The sequence below is a fragment of the Mya arenaria genome, chromosome 2, assembly GCF_026914265.1.
Source record: "Mya arenaria isolate MELC-2E11 chromosome 2, ASM2691426v1".
Classification (NCBI taxonomy): domain Eukaryota; kingdom Metazoa; phylum Mollusca; class Bivalvia; order Myida; family Myidae; genus Mya; species Mya arenaria.
In genome coordinates, this window is record NC_069123.1 from 39,009,542 (window position 1) to 39,032,641 (window position 23,100).

At 32.6% G+C, this 23,100-nt stretch overlaps 2 protein-coding genes across 10 annotated transcripts in view; one reads left to right on the plus strand and one right to left on the minus strand.

Annotated features, from left to right (window-relative positions):
• LOC128224564 (U3 small nucleolar RNA-associated protein 6 homolog) overlaps positions 1 to 23,100 on the plus strand; it is a 72,961-nt gene that overhangs the window by 23,189 nt on the left and 26,672 nt on the right. The gene's annotated exons all lie outside the window — the stretch shown is intronic.
• Positions 2,992 to 21,937, minus strand: LOC128224571 (uncharacterized). Of its 9 annotated transcripts, none has more exons than XM_052934520.1 (2): positions 21,839 to 21,937; positions 2,992 to 5,659 (listed from the first exon to the last, which is right to left on the minus strand). In XM_052934520.1, exon 2 carries the CDS (start codon positions 5,569 to 5,571, stop codon positions 4,204 to 4,206), a length of 1,368 nt encoding a protein of 455 aa, XP_052790480.1. In that variant the 5' UTR covers positions 5,572 to 5,659; positions 21,839 to 21,937; the 3' UTR covers positions 2,992 to 4,203. The 9 variants fall into 9 exon arrangements, with proteins under 9 accessions (XP_052790480.1, XP_052790465.1, XP_052790428.1 ...); XM_052934505.1 differs by lacking the exon at positions 21,839 to 21,937 and adding an exon at positions 10,563 to 10,863; XM_052934468.1 differs by lacking the exon at positions 21,839 to 21,937 and adding an exon at positions 10,375 to 10,862.

Below are 23,100 nucleotides of genomic sequence, written 5' to 3' on the forward strand. Positions count from 1 at the left end.
GGAACAATAAAGATCTTCATCAGAATGAAGCTTAGAAAGATGAATGAAGCAATTATGGTTAAACCATAAAACGGGATTTCTTCTTCCTCAGATGATCCCTGTTCATGTGAGTTTGGACCAATATCAAGAAATTCTCTCATCAATGTTTTATACAGTCTAGATCCTTTTTATTGTTGTTCGTAATACCATGGCATATTTGATCAAGGCACAGATGTTTCATTACATATTAAATATATCAAATATTATTCACTGGTTGCACATCAAAGACTTAAGTTTGTGTGCGACACACTGACTTGAGTGGGATAATTGTCGTTTTATTTCCAGTCTTTATGAGTTTCATCCCATTTAATTGTCGAGGCCGGAAAAACAGTTAAATCGCGGATCACTGAGGGATAATCACCTAGTGGAAATGCTGAGACGAAGACGAAGCCTTTGACGGAGGTTTTTAAGAACATTCAGGTGCCACGAAAATAAATCTAGATTTTATGTAAAATCGCTGATGCTCATTTGCACATTTTTGCAATTAAAGCCATTTTCAGTTTGCATAATGCTTAAATATGGGGATATGTCATCATTTCTAGGCTCGTAAATCGTACCACCGTTCTATAGCTTGAAGAGCCAGACGCTGATGAATATTTGATGTCAAGGGTCTGTTTACCTGAACTACCATTATCGGACAAAAACTTCTATGTAACCAACATTTTTTTTGTATAATATAAAAAATAGCTTTCTTTTATGCATGGAGAGCTACTGCGCCTCTGTTTAGGAATTCATTATTAAAGCGAGGTGTTTTTAATTCACAAAAAAATCATAGTTTATATTTCTTTAATGTAATTGTTGACTGATATTGGAAACATGAACCTAGTTTGAATATAAGAAATGTACTCTTCTAGCCAGGTTTTATCAAAATTCTTCAATGTGATTAATTTCAATTATGTGAAATTATGTTATTTGTAACTTCAGTTGTATTTAATTTTAACCATCTTTCATTGTCGACAGCTTGTCTGCCTTCATGAAATTTTGAAAGCCACACAGTATACTAGGTTTATGCAAAAAAATAATTAATTTCAATGCATTATTATATTTAAATCATGAGACTTTAATGATAAAAACATGCATATGATTTGAGTACAGAAAAAGATAATAATATAATTTATATAAATATAAGAAATATAATAACAATAATAATTTCATTATTTTCTGTAAACTTATTTATAATTATCATGTTCTTTAGTTGTGTTTTTATTGTAAGTGTCATACAAGTTAAACATGATAATGCATTCAATAAAAAAGAAACATTATATTGTGCGCTTTTAAGAGAAAATTTGACAAAATATATTCATCAAAAAAAGTTTGTTTCCTCAGTAGACAGTTTGCGTCTGGTCCAGTAATTGATGGAACTGAAAGTGTCAACAGGGGTAGAAACAATTTCTTTTCTTTCGGCCGCCGTGATCTCATGATCCTGTTTTCTTTTTTTAATTCCCCCATTGCATGTAAGCTGGCTATTACATCAAAGGACTGCCGAAACTTTTGTATGGCAAATCTTTTTCCAAAATGTTTATTGTAGCATAAAATCAGAATGTTTTACGTTGGATTCAATGTCCTTCTACATCTAAGTGGAGACTTGACATTCAGACGTAAAAAGTGCAAATGGAGGGGCTTGACAGATTATGTTGAAATTTGATCAGAGGTTTCATTGTGACCAAATGCATGATAGGTAAAATGAGTGTTAGATGTGTGAAAGATAGTGGAAAGTCATGATTTTCCTACCATTATTTCTCTTTTTATAAGTGAATGCAGTCCGTTGGTTGATGTAGCTAGTGGTTGAATAAATAGAAGTGCCAATAATGATTTAGCGTAAACATGAAGGTTAAATGCTTGTTACCTTTAATTGTACATGGTTCCCTTTTATGTTAAGTCATTATAAGTACTCAGAATGAGGGAGAATACTTTTTTTTTATAAGTATTAAGCAGAACGGTTTGCGGTTATTTTTCGCTGGTATGGTTTTCAAAGAAAAAAATTGAGGTAGCGTGATAGCCTTGCTCTGGTGTTCTAAGGTGTGGCGTTTATAGTACAAAAAACTAATTAATAGATGAATGTTGGCATCTGCATGCAGTGCTTATGTTTATATTACTTATCCTATAAAAAACCTTCATGAGAGTATCTCACATTGATTTCACCAAATAATAATCGTAAAATTACATAAATGTTTTCAAGTTGGACACTTCACATCCAATAATATTTGTGTAAAGGCTAAAGTTTTGACGATAATTATGTGACCATGTCATCCTGTATAATGGTCAACAACTTGAGGTACTGCTTCAGGCTATGGAAGGCTTCCCTGTCTGCCAGAACATTTGTGTTATTTACTTACACCCCAGTACCCTTGATTAAATGAGAAGAAAACTTATTTACTAACAAAAGCCAGAATACAAAATTCTGAATGTCTATTTGCATACTTTATTTTCACTCTTATGCTTTAGTTTTCTTTGCTTAAGTTCAATGTTTGATATATATCTACCATTACTTGAGCCCGAAGCAATACGGAATAATTTTACACAAATGTATATAAACTCAAGGACCAACTCCGTCTACATTAACTGGCCTATTGACATAACTGACGTTATAAATTGATGAGTGTCAATGCAGGGAATTGATTCATTTACTGAGCATAAATCATAAACTCATCCCCTTATATTTCAGATATTTTATTCAAATTTCTTTTTTTAATTTACTGCTTTTGTTGTTTTCATCATCATCATCATCATCATCATCATCATCATCATCATCATTGTCATTGTTGTTATCATCATTGTTGTTTTCATCATCATCATCATCATCATCATCATCATCATCATCATCATCATCATCATCATCATCATCATCATTGTCATCATAATCATCATCATCATCATCATCATCATCATCATCAGTTCACTAAATAGATGATACAAGAGTGAATTATACGGATTGAATAAGAGCGAGAAAAATAGTTTTCATGTTTTATTTCCAGATTTGTACATCATTAAATGAAACTGGAAGAAAAATGGATTTAACAGAGAATGTGCATACAAACAGTTCTTACATGACTAGTACATTTCAACAGTTTCACTCACTTCTTTTTTCTATTTATACACTTAGATAAACACACTTAAAATTGCCTTTGTCAATAATTCAAAATTTAAGTAAATTACTTATATAACAAAATCATGCAATCACAGATCAGTTTCAGGATTTCATGAAAAAATGCATTCTGAATATTATTTTTCTTACAATGCACGCTTTAATGTTTGTAGATATGAATACAAAATTTAATACAGATTGGAGGTGAAAAACCTTCGTTATTCTATAATGGTGACCTTTGAAACAAGTGATATTAATTATACACGGTTATGACAATGACAAAGTGAAGAAAAAGACGCAAAAATTCATTTACTTCTGCAAAAATAACTCCAGGCTGTCATATTGTGTTATATAATTTATCATATTAGGCTGAAAACTTAGAACGCCTTTGTAATGTGTTGAAAAGCAATTTATAAGATCTACAAAGAATTCTGTATGCTAATTTTGCCCCGCTAACACGAAACCTAGTTCATATTAATAAATAATTTTATATTTGTCAGGGGGTATCAGTTAGCAATATCATATTTAGCGAGCGAAACCGTGCATCGTAATGTGCACTTAAGTCTTAAAGTATTTCATGCTTTTGATATCTCGATATGCCTTGTGCATTAATCTGAATTTGGATTTCACTGATCTAGAAAATGTTTCACCATCCTACACGTCTTAATTTCCTTTTAAGAAATCTGCTTTTAAATCTTTATGAAAGAAGTTTAATTCCATGTCCAAATCTCTCTCACAGGATGATGTTATGCATGATAGCTCGTAAAAGCGAATGATTATATCCTTAAAAAATTTTATTAAATGCTGTCGGTATTACAATTGTACTCAAATGCATTATTGTATAAAAAGATTATGTACAATATATTTATTTTCATTCTGAGCGAAAATTCAATGCACATGTGCTTAAATATCTCAACAAATGGCTGTTTTAACTATCTGTTGTTTGCACCATTTGATAGTTCACAGAATAAATAAATACAATAATAACCCAGTTAGCACAAATCTTTTTTCGAAAAATTGACACAGTTGATCCAAGTGAACACAATATATATTTATATATAAAAATCACAAATGAAATGCTATACAACAGAGTATAGTTTTGGGTCACTGAGCTCTTCAATAAAGGGCTTATGCACCATCGCTTGTGTGATAGTAAGTTGCTGGGATGGGTTCTCCGAAGTAGTTCGTGAGAAATGTCCAGCATTGTACATCGTTGGCTCTGGCTGAATTGGCCGCATATGGCTAGTACTTGTTATATTGTATCCAGGAATGTACGAGTTTACAGGATTATGTCCATTTAATGGCATTTTACTCCCGCCAGGAAAAGACAACGGCTCTCCGTAGCCAAGACCGTTGCCAACAGTTTGTCCGAAATTACTCATATCACTGCTGTATCCAATACTGTTAAGTTGATGATCATTTATGTGAACACTCTTGTTTCTAGGACCACAACTAGGTACACAAGACTTAAATCCATAGTCGCCCGCATACGTTAGTGGGCGCACGTGACTGTCAATGCTGTGAAGTCTACCCCCATGCACGTCATTGCTCGATTTACTAATGTAATGTATGTCACTGGTGCATGATGGGCCAGATGTGTGACCATTATACATGCTAGTTGATGCAGCCAGCATCGCTTGGATCTGCTGCTGTTGCTGAGTAATGCTTGCAACAGTCACACTGTTTATTGTTTGAGATTCACTGTGTGATAAGTTTTGACTAGAAGGCAATGGAAGCCTCTTCCTTTGCCCCTTGTGCTTACTAGAGTTCCTGTGCATGAACGAAACGATTGGTTGTCGGCCATTTTCATTTGGATGAATTTTGATTGGTTTGAACAATGGCACAGAGTCTTGAACTTGTAAACTATGAACCCCGATTCCTAGAACCCCGGTATCCTGTGCATTACCATTGCTACTGCTAGCACTGTGTATATACTGTCCAGAACGAGAGCTGCGAAATCCAGAGTCATCAGAATCGTCAGATGCTTGAGAATTTGGACGGCACATGTCACTTTCGCGTCTTTGAACATTTGTTGCAGGTGAACCAGCGTGAACATGGCACTGAATTTGATTCAAGTCACTGAATCCACTGTCGGGATTAGTTCTATACATTGAGGGATTATCCAGACCTTCTGTTGGCTCCGGTTGCTCTTCGTAGTCATCAGTGGGTTTGTCCTTAATGTTATTATTATTGTGGCCGTAAGTATCCGAAAGTAACGCCGTTCGAGACTTGAAGGGAGGCAGTGGCGGTGGGGGTGGCTCGTAGTTTTTGCCTATTTCTCGAAGTCGCTCAATCTTGTGAGGGTCGTGCTTCTTATAGAGTATCTCGTTTCGAACTCTCATCCTGTACCAACAGAAGCAGAATATCGCAAACAGGGCGACCGTCACCAACGCAGGGATCAGCACTCCGAAGAAAAACAAGAGGTTCATTTCCGAGCTTTTTACCATTGTGAATAGGAAAATGTGGTGCTCTTGGAGTGATCACAGGTTGCCATGGTAGGATTGGTATGTTGAGGAACAGCTATGTGGTTGGAGTCTGAAAATAGAAAACAAATACTGGTTACACATGATGTATGGGTTTGTTTGTTTGTTTTTTTAAGTAAATGCTTTTTTATGTAATTAATGTTCAAATATAAATATGTTATATTCATTCTATTCAAGATGAAACCTTGTGAAAAGACTTCTACCTCGCATTGAGCATTTTAATTGAATAGAAACTGAAAATTGAAAGATACTATTTTATGCGCATAGATTTATTTATAGTTTCTGATTGTTAATATGTTTGAGATCAATAAGACATTAAAAAACCATTTAGTAAATATTAAATGCTTAAGCCGAACACATCAATACGATTATCTTGTGTTGATAATTTGTATACAAGTGAGGCGTCAAAAAACAGCAAAGTTACCCATTTGATCTGCCGTTTTTTGTTCAAACTAAAAAGGGATCTTTTGCTTAATCTATGTTTTAATTTTCTTCACTTGACTAAGTTTCTTTTAGTGAACAGTTCACAAGATCTCTTTGTTACAGGTTGTCACTATGATGCGTTTCTTTAGGTAATTTGAAGATTTTTTGTGCGTTATCAGCCTATTTTGTGTATTGTATTTTTTCATGTTTCCAAACGGATATTGGAGCATGATCTATTGACATTCATCTGTTTCTTTTGTTCCTAATATTGTAAGAAAGTTAATTTTTTAACAGAAGGAAATATCATGTGTCAATTTTGCCAAATGTCCGTCTTTAGATAATTTGCATGGAAATTTTCAATAATTGAACAATTAAGACAAAGTTTTGCAGAAATATGCATAAGCTCATTACCATTATTTTAAGAAACATGCAGAAATCTTGAAAAGTTGTATTAATTTTTCATGAAAATGAGATTTCAGTAAATATGAGATTTCAGAACTAAGGTAGTAAGATGAAGCACACAGTTATATATCGCTGTTTAATACATTAAGATTTCCGAAATATTTGTTTAATAAGATGCTTGGTTTTATTCTGAGACAGATCTAAGAGGAAGAAAACAAAACACTTAAGAAGATGAATCTGTACTTTATATGTCAAAAAAGACCTGATAGACATAGTGTTTCACCAGTTCACAAATACAAGATATTTGTTCTGTAAAGTTTTTACAGACAAAGCAAAAATATTGTCCTGCCAATCTTACCAATTCCTCACCTTTTAACAAAGTCCACAAAATTTTAACACACTGTCATTTAACACAAAAAAGAAACTTACTCCTCGAGGCAAACTTAGTACTAGTCTAATTTTAAAAGCACCCGTGATCAAATATTGGCAGGTTTCTAAAGCCTTCTCTATCTAAATATTTGCTGAGTTGATGCCCTTCAATGGTCCGCAAACATAACGCCGAGGCACGAAAGATTCAGCCGAGGCCTGTTCTATAGGTTTCCTATGGCCCAAGTTAACGTTTCCGCTAGGGTTCATTATTTTGGCTTAACAAAAGTAAAATGTTTCTACATATTGATCTTAACTTAGAGGAATAGTGTAATACGTGTTAAATAGGGCTGTATTTTGACAGAGATTCTGTGTTTGATAACATTTATACAAGTAAATTATTAGTCAAACGAAAAAATCAACAGAAAAATGATGGCAGATTTCTCAATGGTTAACCAAATTTTTAAACCATTATTTTTTCAATTATTTTCATACAGAGATGCAAATTTTATTCTTTGTATTCCCACAAGCTATTTAAAGCGGTTTTGTTTTATTTTTATAATACACATACTTGAATTTTGGTTAAAAATGTACCAGATTTTACCACAAAAATGTTGCGCAGTTTTTGTACCTGTTTATTTAAGTAAAGAAGGTATGGATATAACAAAATTACCTTTTACAATAAATTCTAAAATTGACTGAATCACTTAATTTGAAGCATATTTGTTGAAATGGGAAACACTTTCAGATATGAATGACTATTAAAAGTACTCCAGAAAATGATTTATTTCATACTGTCAACTTAAAATTGGTGCAGGTGTGAACAAACTTACCATGTAATAAAATAAGTAATGGTGAATTACTTGAAATCATTTCATAATAATGTTTATGTGAAAAAGCAATTCCATGTTTTGTTGTTTGGGGATGAAATGTATTAATAGGAAAGTTACAGTATTTAATCTCTAAGAATATCCATGAAATAATACACAAATATCCAAGAGATACAGTACCAATTTTCCAAAAAATGTCGTTTCAGTATGGCATCAATTAGATGTAATACTAAAAAACATACAGTCAGCATCTGAGGTAGAATGTTCAACATTTTTTGTAAAAATAAAAAGGTAGTTAATGTTATTTTTAGTCGCAAGTTTCTTCATTAGCAAAGACAGACCAGAATAGTCACAAAACAATTATTTGTGTGTAAAGATTTTTGCTCATGAAAAATTCACAAGTACATGTTAATTCTTTAGGCCACAATGGCAGCAATTTTCATAATAAATCAACCTTAGTCATCAATAATTGCCATTTCTTTATGATTTTGAAGAACAATTTTCCTTTTCAAGGCTAGTTCCTTTGTTACAAGACATTTTTTCATTTGTGTTGTGAATGTTTAAGAGAGGAAAAATCATTTAATTATCTCACACTTTGGGGTCTTTTAAAATAAAGCAGAGAAATAAATTTGATTTCAGGCTGAAAAAAAGACTCAATGTTGAGACATTTTTTTCTGTTTGATTAAAATATTGTGTTAAATCGTTTTTATACAAAGCATATTGACTTGTTTCTTATAAATATAAATGAAATTGAAATTATTGATCTACATAATTTCTGCATGTAAACTATTGTGAAATAATTCATAAAAATTAGAAATGTTTTTATGTTACATCAGGAAAACTTTCTTTTTGATATATGTTTTTTAATTCTTAAAAGTCTACAAAATGAACTAGATGTATCAACTGCAAAGTATGTATTTGATATATTTATCATGATGGACACTTTGTTTATAAGTCATATATATGTGTGTATATATATGTGTGTATATATATGTGTGTATATATATGTGTGTATATATATGTGTGAAGGTTATAGACCAGTTCATCCGTTCATTGAAAAATAAATGAATGAAGAATGTTAAACGATTTACTGATACATTTGTAACGGTGTGAGTCACATTTAAGGTTTTGTGAATGTTAACCTTTTATTTGGTTTTCATGGAGAAATTATCTATTGCAACCCTGAAATGTATTTCAATATCTTCTTCAACTATAACACGACAGACATTCATTGATTTTAAAGTTGAATAATGATAAATTGAACAGAAATATTTGAAATATTTTCGTATCTTTACACTTAACATTGTGCGCTTCTGTTCTTCTTGATTGTTTATTCGTTTTAAAAGCTGTTTATGCAAGTTACATTTCCACGTTTACAACAACTTACTTTTAATTAGTATTCCAAAAAGAAGGTTTACTTTTTAGCGCACCAAAACACGTTAATCCTAACAAACTTTCTCCACCCTGTCCTAGCGTTGATTAAGATGTTGAGGCGCTGTCAATGCTCTGAGTACAATGAATTGTGGGTACAATGAAGAAAATCGTCAACGACAGATACAATCGGGGCTGCACCGTTATGACCAATTAACTCAGAAAATGTCCCTCAATCCATATTGAACGTAAATTGTAAATCCTGAATAAGATAATTGCATGAAATTTTGAATTTACATGTATAATCTCTCCCTATTGGAAAAATCTGATGGTCAATTTAAATGTTTGTACGATTTTATTTCACCGACTATGTCTGCCTTGCCGAAGGGAAAATAGCTTTCCGCAAATTAAATGAAATAGTTATTATAATGTAGTATATTTATGTCTGTTATCATACACATGTTGAATTTAGGTAATTGTTCTGTAATAAGCTGGTTGGGTCATCCTGTTCAAAAGGAACAGTATTTTTATTGTTGTTTTATGATTGTCGAACTTGTTAGAAGACAGACAGGTCCGCTTCTTCTTCCGTCTGTGTCTCAAGTTCAAAGTTATTAGACATCATTTTATATTAAATTATACAAGTATGAATGTGCCTTATGATATTACTTCAATTAATTATGTCTATAGAATTAAACATTAAACATTACTTAGTTCATAAAAGTATAGTACAATTTTCATGTGAATTGTTAATATATAAAATGTTTTCAAAAGCATACTCCTAAATTTTATAAGGAAAAATAATTTGATTATTTGGAAGTAAAAATACCTGTTAAGAAATATCAAATCAACTCAAATGAATTGATAGAATAACAGACAGCCAGCGTAATAAATTTTACAACAGTTTTAAGACTAAAACAGTCTTTAATCCATATATTCAGCGTATCCTTTTAAGCACAAAACCTTCCTAAATCACTGTAGTTTCGTCTTAAAGGTATGGTATTAAGTGAGATTAAATCGCAAATGATATTTTGATATGCACTATGATCGGCCATTTGATCAGCTGTGTACATTTGTGGTCAATATTTACCTCTCATCAGACTACCGACTCTGGTATTTCTGGCGTTTTTAGCCCATTGATCCGATAGCGTTTAATGCCGCATTTTTGTCTGATAAACTAATACATTAAAAAAATGTTAGTTTTCTCGATGTGATAAATTAAGGTGACGTTATCGTTAAATGTTCATCTAAAATTTATGATTTGTGTGTTGCTCTGAATTAGAAATGTTTATACCATATTGAAAATTCCATTTACGTATTTCATGCATGTAGCATTAAAGTGAACGCCGCACAAGAATTATATGAAAAGTATCCTTACTCGATGTTCATTATTCTTTGTTTTGTCAGGTATCCAGGTGCGTTGACACAAATTGCCTTCCAGGAATTTTATTACTCTGTTTTCATCACTAGTATAAATAGTTATTAATCCTTATAGCTTTAAGTCTCATCCATAGCGAAAATTTTCCACAAAAAAGTATGTAAATCACATGTTTAGCATAAACTTACTTCATGAATACCAAATTGTTAAGCAATGCCCACCAGTAAAAAGATGTAAGAAAAGAAATAAGTGGAATTGCTTTAAGCCACAGGTTTTCACAATTGATAATCAATCCTGCCAAACACAGTTACTGATGTCCTTAGCCAACCCAGATCCTGTAATAAATGAGCGGGTAAGTGAAATGGTTATCACCACTTGCCGCTTAGCTACCGTGCCCTGTCTTCTGGGCTGTGATAATATAATCCTTGTAATCGACACACATGCACTCCTGCACTGTCAGGTTAACTGTAAAGGCGCAGGATGAGTTTAAAATAAAATCCAGAAGTTCCGATGCTTTCCGGTGCACAATAAAAACTGTTTTGCAACTAGATCATAATGTTCAGGTGTATATGTCAGTTGCCTGTATCTTTTTCACAGATAATGTAGAAATTATTTTCTTTTCAGTGTAATGTGATGATTAGATTGTCGCACTGGCTGATAATAACCATTAAAGTAGCCGCTTCCTCCATGTGTAGGATAGGTCCCCCCAGGCCGCACATTTTGGCTTTGTTTTTAGTCTGATTGGTGAAGTGATACATTTGAAATCTTCTGAATAATATATCTACATGGTTAATTACATGTTATTGCCCTAGGATGTTAAATGTCCGGTTTGAGCTTTAATGTAGCGGCATATGTAGGTAAATATTTCTGTAAAGTATGTAAATAAGTTACAAGGTGGAAAAATAAGTTAAAATGATACTAAACCTCCGATTGCCTGTCAGCGGCTAATGACTATTTTGGTGTGATACAGAAATATTGTGTATCATCATCGCAATGGATCATTAATTTTTGTTTTTTAATAGGATGCTTTTAAACATAATTTATGTTTTGTGACAGATATAACAATATTTCAAACAAAATAGAACAAATGTATTATTATTAGTAACTGCTTATATAAGTTCATGTATTATTCAAATAAGAACTAGAAAATGATAAGGAAAGAAATTGTACAAGAAAATGTACCTGAGTTTTTGTCTTTTGTAAAGATGAAAAGCAACAGGTTTCTTCATGTCAAAATCAGTGCCAAGAGTAAGCTCTGCTAAATGTTGAGACTTAAGATGTAATGTTGGGTCATCATGTGGTCATCTCCCAGATACAAATGAAATAATCTGTGCTTGGTTTTACTCATGACACCCTTATTAAGCAGATAATGGATCAGATAAATCTTAAATTCAATAATGATTATCATTGTGCAATCATAAAAGGTGAAAATTAAAGACTGAAAGATAATTTTCAATTTTACAATCCTCTGAATCTATGCAATCTGTAATTAAGACAGGATGCTACTATTATTATCTGATGTGTCTTAGGAAACCTCATGACTTAAAATGATAAGATAATGGGATTATAATTGCTCCCTCAATCAAGAAAGGTGTGTGAAAGTGTGCATGATCATCAAGGTAATTAGAAGTTAACAAAAGGTCCAATATGTTGTGCATATGATGTAGAAGATGAGGTTCATTTTCTGTCATGCTGTCCCACAATTGACAGTAATTTGGTAATTGTTGCCCAGTTTCCTGTGATAGCAATTTCTCCTGATTTATTCATTAGTTTCTCATCAATTATAACATGCAAACCAGAATTGGATTGGTCAATTTACTTATTACATCTCAATGACTTTCCTGGTCTTTGATTAAGTATTTCTTGCAATATTTTCGTTCTGATCTTTGATACTATCTGACAAGTTTAGTGCATATTTTTTGTCAAAATATCTTGTTGTTCTGTTTCTTTTAAGTTTTCTTGTGAATTTTTATTTTCAGTTAACCCTTGTTAGCATTTTAATTTTTATTTAATTATAGTTATGGCTAATGTCACATTTCAAACTGCATTTTTATTAATTTAAGTTTAAATTTCTTGTTTGTGGTTCACTTCAATTTTACTTGCTTCATCAGCCTTATAAAATGTCCTCAGATGAACTGCAACCTTAGCTCCTAAATGACCCTCAGTCATAATATTTTGAGGATTTCTTTCACTTGAATTAATGGCTGTTTCAGAAACTGCTGTAAATTGTATGGCAGTTGGTTGACCACTGCTATTAAAGCTAAAATTACAGGCTTCTTGACATCTGTGACTTCCACCAATTATTAACAAGGTTGGTTTAATTTAATGGAGACTTTAACTATACTTTGACACAAAAAGAAGAGAAAGAACTATTTTAGTTGAACCAAGCATGTTTTTATTCTTTTACTTCCAGAGCACTGACATTTTAATGCACTGTATTATGTTATTGTTACTGAAAAAGACAATGGCATGGATGTTGCGAATGGTTTGAAATTGGCCCTAAAAGGAGACTTTTGGACAGCAAAAAGGGAAAACTATTATATGATATTATTTTATTGCAAATTTGATATGTGCAAGAAAAGGGGAAATTTGAAGTTCAAATAACTTTTTGATATTTAAGTATGTAAATCTGAGGAAGCAAAGTTAAAATCGCTCCTAGAAATTATTTTAGGGTAAAGCAAGCGTCATATCATTACACAAAAAATGAATATATATTAAATTTCTTTTTTCTTTTTCTTGCATTTTGCATTGTTAATACTGTATATATACAGCTGGTGATATCTTAATTTGTAAAATAATCCCGAGTTATGATGGGACTTCAAAGGCGTCATATGGTAATGGCGATTATATTGGTCTCGTTAAGTACATTTGAGGCTGCTATTGGATTACGGGATAAATGTGTTTAATATTTCATCAGTTCTGTTGGCATTGTCGCTACATGATGTTTTTAATGGCATATTATTACAACATGAATTTAAAACTTGATACGCCTGATCAGACTTATAAAAAAATCAAAATTTTACAATTGTTACAACACATGTGCGAAATTTAAATTTTACCGTCCATTACTTTGCATCATTATTTCAGCTAGGGCTTCATAAATTGTCTTTTATATCATGAAGGTGTTCGCATTAAGTTGTTATGTTGACATAAACCTTTAAAAAATAAACGGCTTGCTTACTAATCTGAAACTCTACGTCTCGGATGAAAAATATTGCAACATTTTCATAAATGCTTCGTTGAAGATCTTAACAATACAATGAACCCTGGGTGCAATTTTAGCAAAACATCTTAATTCATAGAAGAAAAAGGATATAGTTTACAGCTAGCACGGCCATTGATATACAATCATTTACATATATCGCCAGTGGGTGGGCTACAAAAGGAAGAAGGTATTTGCGGGCAGAGCACACATGATACCCATATGGCGGAGCGGTGCAGTACATTATCTTGCTGTCACCTTCGGTTTCGTCAATATCCTGACATCGTCTCCACGTGATACCTTAATTGTAGTTTACTGTTGGAAACGGGCAGAAAACGGTAGCGAGGGGCGGATTATGTCAAATCAATCTGATAAATTATGCTGGCTGTCTGAAAATTGGTTCTGTAACTTAAGTCTTGCAGTGACGTGTTGTGATTTCTGTGTCTTACGCTTTAATCTATTGGTGTAATTCAGGCAAATTTTTGCATTGAGAGGTTGGATAATGTTTTTGCTGTTATTGTCTCAAGTTCCAATCCATCTATTTCTTATAATTATTCAGTATGGTGACTAAGCCCTTCTATGGAGTTTGGAGAAACATAAATATCGGGGAATCTTGCCATCATTCGGCCAAAGGTGCTGGCATTTAATAGCAAATGTATATAGCTTTACTTGCAGAAGAAAAACTTTTTACTTTGAATTCAATTTATTCAAATTGTATTGATGTTTTCGTTTAGATGCTTTTGAAAGAAACTCCTTGGAGAACATTTTAAAAGATAATTAACATATTGGACTTTAAAATGAAAAAAAAATCACACTCAAATTATTGCCTTTGTTGTCAATAAAACATTTGCAGGACATAATATTTTCCTCTTAATGTTTAGAAACAATCATTGAATTCAAATTGTTCAATTCTCTGGTTGCCTTTATTGCATTTATAACGATGATGATGAGGCAGCAATTCCTATATTGCATTATCTATTGTTCTTACAATGAGAAGTTTGAACAAAGACGGCTACTGTAACTGTTTGTTACTTTTAATGTTGTTAAAAAAATGATTTGCTTATAATCTAAATATAAGACAAGGTGCAGGGTGGACTGACCAACTGCATGAAATATTCAGCAGCTGATGTAGTGGTTCATGTTATGTCATGTTACCCATTTCTGCAACCTTGGCCTTGAGAAAAACATGATTGAATTCTTAAATTATTGATCGGAAATTCTTGGCACCAGCTAGCAAACTAGCAATTAATCTGGGACAATTAGTGCTGACTGTTCATTAGGCCCAAATTTGAAGTTATCTTAAGGTTGTTTTAAATTTAGGGTGTGTTACATATTCTTGCGAAGATTGCATGGCTGCCAAGTCCAATACAGGCTTCTGTAATTGAAACACTTTTTTGTTTGTATTCATAAGTGATGTTGATTAAATTTCACTCAATTTAATATGAGAAAAATTAGACTAATTTTTGTGGTAGAATTCGTTGTATTTATTGATGAAGTTAATTATGTTTTACTCTAATTAAAAAAGAAAAAAAATAGAATAATTTAGGTAGTAGAATTCTGTACTGAACATGCTTTTTTTTTTTTTGAGAGGACAAAATACGAAATATTTGGAATTTACTTTGACTGCCAGAAATGTTCAAGTTAATTTGGAATATATAATGATATATTCTGAATAACAGTACTTTGAAACCTAAAAATAGTCCATGAAAAGGAAGGTTAGAATTAAGACATTTTACATAAAAAAACACGTTTTAGTGAAAGTTTAGTGCACAGTAAGAGTTACTACAACCTTTTAAATGCATTTACAAGGCCCCGAAACAAAGTTCAAGTACACCAGGTTGTGAGAAATTCGCTTCTGGCTGTCACACACTGTCTATAATAGTGAATTGTCAAAGTTTTCCTATCAGCGATATTACTATCTTGTCTGGAGGCCTTGTTTTGTGAATATGTAACCAAATGAATTGTTCTTTTCATGTGAAATCAAAAGCTTTCTCTTATGAACTTAGGACATTCTGCATATATTATGGCTTAGATCAAAGATTGAAACAAAAAGCTATGCACAACGGTGTTGGTAAACAATCAGATCAACATCTTGGATGCATTGCATTACCATTCACATTATGTTTCTCAGTCTCCAAAAAAATAAACATCAAAAGATTGATCATGTTCAAGGTAAACATGTAGACAACAAAGGTCTTTCAGAAATGTATTTGATGCTTACATTTCTTTTAAGATTGATGCAGTATTTATTTCAGTGAATAAACAATAAATAACATATTTGTTATATGTTTGAAGTAAGTCCATCACAGAAAAATACATACTTATAAGTATGTACTTATAAGTACATAGGACATAGCTACATGTATTATAACACTGTTTGGGAAATAAGTACATAGGACATAGCTACATGTATTATAACACTGTTTGGGAAACGCTTTATATTATTAAATACATGTGATAATATAGGCCCCATCCCCAAAAAAAAGGTTTGGTTAGGGTTACTTTTCAAAAACAGGTAGGGTAGATAGACTTTTTATTATTATTTTTATTAGGCTTTATATAAGAACAATTTCTTAGGCTTTATATAAGAACAATTTCTTAGGCTTTATATAAGAACAATTTCTTAGGCTTTATATAAGAACAATTTCTTAGGCTTTATATAAGAACAATTTCTTAGGCTTTATATAAGAACAATTTCTCAGGCTTTATATAAGAACAATTTCTTAGGCTTTATATAAGAACAATTTCTCAGGCTTTATATAAGAACAATTTCTCAGGCTTTATATAAGAACAATTTCTTAGGCTTTATATAAGAACAATTTCTGAGGCTTTATATAAGAACAATTTCTCAGGCTTTATATAAGAACAATTTCTTAGGCTTTATATAAGAACAATTTCTCAGGCTTTATATAAGAACAATTTCTTAGGCTTTATATAAGAACAATTTCTCAGGCTTTATATAAGAACAATTTCTCAGGCTTTATATAAGAACAATTTCTGAGGCTTTATATAAGAACAATTTCTCAGGCTTTATATAAGAACAATTTCTCAGGCTTTATATAAGAACAATTTCTCAGGCTTTATATAAGAACAATTTCTCAGGCTTTATATAAGAACAATTTCTCAGGCTTTATATAAGAACAATTTCTCAGGCTTTATATAAGAACAATTTCTCAGGCTTTATATAAGAACAATTTCTCAGGCTTTATATAAGAACAATTTCTCAGGCTTTATATAAGAACAATTTCTCAGGCTTTATATAAGAACAATTTCTCAGGCTTTATATAAGAACAATTTCTCAGGCTTTATATAAGAACAATTTCTCAGGCTTTATATAAGAACAATTTCTCAGGCTTTATATAAGAACAATTTCTCAGGCTTTATATAAGAACAATTTCTCAGGCTTTATATAAGAACAATTTCTCAGGCTTTATATAAGAACAATTTCTCAGGCTTTATATAAGAACAATTTCTCAGGCTTTATATAAGAACAATTTCTCAGGCTTTATATAAGAACAATTTCTCAGGCTTTATATAAGAACAATTTCTCAGGCTTTATATAAGAACAATTTCTCAGGCTTTATATAAGAACAATTTCTCAGGCTTTATATAAGAACAATTTCTCAGGCTTTATATAAGAACAATTTCTCAGGCTTTATATAAGAACAATTTCTCAGGCTTTATATAAGAACAATTTCTCAGGCTTTATATAAGAACAATTTCTCAGGCTTTATATAAGAACAATTTCTCAGGCTTTATATAAGAACAATTTCTCAGGCTTTATATAAGAACAATTTCTTAGGCTTTATATAAGAACAATTTCTTAGGCTTTATATAAGAACAATTTCTCAGGCTTTATATAAGAACAATTTCTTAGGCTTTATATAAGAACAATTTCTCAGGCTTTATATAAGAACAATTTCTTAGGCTTTATATAAGAACAATTTCTCAGGCTTTATATAAGAACAATTTCTTAGGCTTTTTATAAGAACAATTTTTTCATCATCGTAAGAATGGTGTTAACATAATCTTCTGTATAAAGGTTTTAAACCTCATATTAAAACAACACTTTTTTTGTATTTTGTTTTTTTTCTATTTTTACCGACTTTGAAAACAGTAGGGTTATTTAGTAGGTATAGGTTCAGGTAACCCAAACCAAATGTATTTTTATTTAGGCCTAACCATGATTGTGTGTGAGTAAATGATATGGATTGTTTTGTCAGTTTTCAAGGCCATCTAGACTCTAGCCAAAGTGGCTCTCACTATCTATGTAGGTAAAGCGAGGTGAGGGGGGACAGTCAACATTTAAGGCTCCCAATATCACCGAAATATCGGGCCATATCACCGCATATCATCTCGTGCAGATAACATCACCAGATTCCCAGTCCCTTGACTGGTCCTACTCAGCTTTATCCCCGGGACTAGTAGCTAAGTAGATAACATTCTTGTTATCTAATGTTTTTATTGCGGTGTCATTCTTAAGATGTCTCTTCTTTGTAGTTTTGTAGAAATCATATAATAAATATTGTTACAGATTGTGATTTTTATCTGGAAGCCATTTAAAAATTAAGGTTTTCAGCTTTGATGGCTTTTTAACTGTCTAAAACAAACATGCAATTTAATGTTTCATGCACTTTGATTTTTTGTAGTTTATGGTGAATAGCTGAAATCATTTCAGTATGATGTATTATTACATAATGCTAATATTGTTGTTTTAGGTCATCTGTGGCAGTGTTTTTATTATTGTTATTCTAAAATGCTCATGTTCACCATAACTTGAAAACAATTCAAGATATTGATATGAAAGTTGGTATGCAAGTTCACAACCGCACTACACATGACTTAAACAAGTTCAATCACTCTGCCAAAATGTTTGTTGAGCTAATCCCTTCAATTTAAACTGAGAAAAAAACTGATGAGCATCGATCGTAATATTCTTGCGATTCTCTTGTTAGTTTAGCACCATTTTTAGATCAGTAAGAGTGTTCTTCAATGACGGACATTGATATTTACTTTTCTGAATATTTTTTTTTAAGATTTGAGAAAGTTTCCTTTACCCTTTTCATTGGAATTTTGGGCATCGTTTTTTACACAATTGGGAAATCTTGATTATTAATTATGTAACAAGTTGAATGTACTGAAATACTCTTTCAACCATTTATTTGAGGGCTTTCTTAACTTCAACAACACACACACACAACTTAAGAAATCAAACAAAATTTCTTGACTTTTTATTTTTCTAGAAATTCTGATTGGATATATTAATTAACCCCATACTTTTTGGCACTTGAAATAAATAACGGTATGAAAATTGCTGAAAAACCACCAAGCTTTTTTATGTCTGTTTCGTGTTTAATGCATATCGAAAATGATTCTATTAGCTTTTTATTTTCCTTATTACGATCAGAAGTGTAATAGAAAAGAGTGGAAACAATAATTCTAATCATTCTGTCCGGTTCCCCATTCATGTGATGGGGCAATATTCATTATACTGAGGACTCTATCAGTCTGATTCCTCCCTTGGGTCTCGTGCAAATGGAGAAGAAAGAAAGATAACATTGTCTATAACATACCAAACAAAAGGTTTAACTTTTATTCAGAGAAATATGCTGCAGGGATGCATGCTTTTTTCTAAGCTTTCAGCAGATGTAAATTCCTTGAGGGTTACATCTTTGATTTGATTGATTATTGCACAGTTCTTATTGTATGTACCGCTGTATGCATGATATTTTTCATTGAACTTAATGTTGATGGAATCTGTGGTATAGCTCTTCTAATCAGAGAAATGGCTTTTTCATGGTGATGAGGATTTCTTTAACTCTAAATGTAAAACCCTCTTTTCTGTAAAGATTATTGTTTGATTTCGTTCATGTGTGGGTTGATTCCATACATGCACCTTTTATTGTCTGTATGCCTATACAGAATGTCATGGTATTATTATCCGGTATGTTTGTCATTTTCAGCACTCATAGAAACTCATTGACGTCAACTTTTGAATTATTTAAATATGAACAGTTATGACAAGAATATAAATTTTAACAAATTTAATCACATGATAGAGGTCTGTGAATTATTCATGTGTTTCCCAGACTGCATGCGCAGCAGCTACCTTCTATAATTGCAGCTACAGCAAACTTCTTGTTTACTTAATACTTAATTATTTACACTTGATTGTGATGCACAGCTGTAAGCTGATTCACTCTGGAGCAAGTTTCCAGGGGAGGATTCAGCACTGTTTGTATTTTCGAGAGAGCAAGCGATCGTTCCTGTGGTTAGGCTTGAACCTGCGACCTCTTGGGTGAGAGGCTCACACCTTTATCACTATTCCATGCACTCTCACCCTGGTGGGGATAGAACCTGCATCCTCTTGGGTGAAAGGCTCATACCTTTACCACTATACCATGCACTCTCGCCCTGGTGGGGATAAAACCCGTGACCTCTTGGATGAGAGGCTGACACCTTTTCCCACGCAGTCTCACCCTGGTGAGGATATATCCCACAACCTCTTGTGTGAGAGGCTATCCCCCTAACCACTAGACCACTCTCACCCTGTTTGGGCTCAAACGCACACACTCTAGGGTAAGAGGCAGACACCTAAACCACTAGACCACTCTCACCCTGTTGGGGCTCAAACCCACACCGTCTTGGGAGAGAGGCAGAAACCTAAAACACTAGGTGACTCCACCCTGGAGGGGCTCAAACCCACACTCTCTTGCATGAGAGGCAGACACCTATACCACTAGACCACTTTCACCCTCTTCTTTAATTTTTTTTGTTTTCATTCTGTGACTTTTTATGTATGTTACAAAGTGAACCCATTAAATGAAATGTAATGTGAAAGGAAAAACAGTTGGTGAAATATATACAACATTTGGATGCTGTTTTATTTCAACTGATTATCTCCCTTTATTGCCATTAGCTTTGAAGAGGGTATGTTTCAACTGCATTTTCAGCAACCTTTTTATTGATAAGAAGGTAATCTTATCACTGTTTGGGTAACAAAATGAACATTTCACATGGTATATAAATTGATAGTAAAAAGGGTGGTGAAATGGACCCAACATTACAGTGCAGTTTTAGATGGAACCTACTGAGGATGCTGTATATATTGTTCACTCTATTATCTCCCTTGATTGCCATAATCATTGAGGATGTATGTTTCATGCTGGGTAGATAATATGACATACATTATCATGATAATACTGCAATCATAGGGACAACGGGTGTAAATTGGGCCTCTATAGGACGCTGATGGCTGAATTATTTAAATGTGGCATTAGATTATTAAGATCCCTTGTGTCAAATTTCATAAAATTGTATTTATAAAATTTATGATTTCTTATGTTATTATAATCAAAATGAAAAGCTTTTTTGTTCAGATGGTCACAGTTTCATATTCAAAAGTATGTTCATCTACCATGATGCTTGAAAGTCATGTTCAAGTTCACAAGAAAGTCATGTTGCCATTATTAATCTTATTCTGTCATCATTTCAAGTAGTGTATTTCAAATACATTTTGTGTGTGGTAACAGTATAGCCTTTGATTCATGGTATCAGGTGCAGGTCTAGACCTTGTTAGGTCTGTGTTATTTGAGTGCTCTTATTAATTACGAAATGCCTGGAAAGCATGTTATAATGTGTGTAAAATGGTTACAACTTTGTTAGATAATGAGCATGTTATTCAAGCCATGTTATTCTTTAGTCTTGTTCAAGTGGCTGTTACTATGCACATCTGCAATTTTGCTACATTTGAACTATGTCTGTATTTTTTTTTTACAAAAGTTCTAAATTGCTATGATGGGTTCAGTTTAAGACAGGTTGACGGATAAACTGCTAAGTCAAATAATAGTTTACATACTTCAAAGAGATAATTTATTAAATAAAACAATTAGCTGAGGGCTTCATTTCCTTGAAATCTGTCTAGATTTTCACTGTACTTGATGTATTGGGCTGGGTTAAGTGTCAAGATGTAGATGTGTTTTAATTACTTGCTTTAAAACTGGCCGGGATCACCCCAAGGCATTGTAATTAGTCCTCATTTGTTTGCAGTTTAATATGTCATCACGAGACGCATGCAGTCTTGCACACTGTCAAGTCAAAATGAGTAATTTTCCCAGTTTTAATGACATTTATATAGGTTTAATTATTGGCTAGTGGCTAGTTTTACCACTCTTTGTAATAAATTAATAATACATACAGTTTCTTCTAAAAGTTGTAAAGTTGCATGGATAAATGTATTGAAAAATTATATAAACAATTTACCTTTCATTTAATGCTGGATTAGGGGAAATTTCTGAGAATTCTGTGTATTCCATTTTATCTTGTTGAACTTAAAGATTCCAACTATCACAGAGGCATTACAGATTATGACCACATTGCTTTCAGTTGTAATAGTGTGTGTCCTTAAACTTGATTCAGTACATCGAAGCCATATTTGTTTTCCATACTATGATATCTATTGCCTTATCTGATAGCTCTATTAAGTTTATCAGTCAGTAATGCTGTGACAGCACGAGGCTCGGGCTGCTTCTGTACTTCTCAATGTTTGCGCTATCACAACACCAACATCCGTGTTTGGACATTGATACACAGTGATAGTGGTCACTTTGATGGTGACTTTTGAAGTCAGATGCTGGCACCTCTTTGGTTGAGCAATAATCTATAATTTCTCACCTTTATGTTATTAACGGCCATGTATGGATGGCTTTAAACAGCTTACATTGATACAGAAGATAATGAAACAAGGCTGATTTGGACAGCAACTGATGAATGGATTAAATATTGATAAAGGGCATTGCAATTATAGATATATAATGCCTAGTCCAGAAAATAATAACACTGCCCCAATTTCTCCTAACATTGTAAGTTCCATACAACAGGATAAAGCAAAGCTCACTATTTTTGTTTTTTAATAATTTGCATAATATTTACTTTGTTAAGAGTTTTTATATTTAAGATAGGAATTATCGTTAAAATAAACACACAAAAAAAATTTCATTCGCCAAAATTTCATTCAATTAAGTATGTAATTTGGCTGATTGAATAAGCTACTTAACGGAAGCCTGTTCAAATTAAGAAGTTTCAAGAAATTGGGGCTTGGCCATCCTGAGATTTTATCATTTTGTACTATTGTGTCATGGTGGAGAGAAATGGGGCAGACCCACCTTTGCCCCTTTGAAAAATAAGGAAAAAAACATGGTGTTGTCATACCATAATTGTGTCATGGTGGAGAAGAATTGGGCATACCCACCATTGCCCTTTTAAAAATAAGGAAAAAAACATGGTGTTGCCATAGCATTGTGTCTTGATGGAGAGGAAAGGGGCATACCCACCTTTGCCCTTTTTAAAATAAGGAATAAAACATGGTGGTGTCATAGCATTGTGTCATGTTGGAGAGGAATTGGGCAGACCCACCTTTCCCCTTTTAAAAATAAGGAAAAAAACATGGTGTTGTCATAACATTGTGTCATTGTTGAGAGGAAAGGGGAATACCCACTTTTGCCCTTTTTAAAAATAAGAAAAAA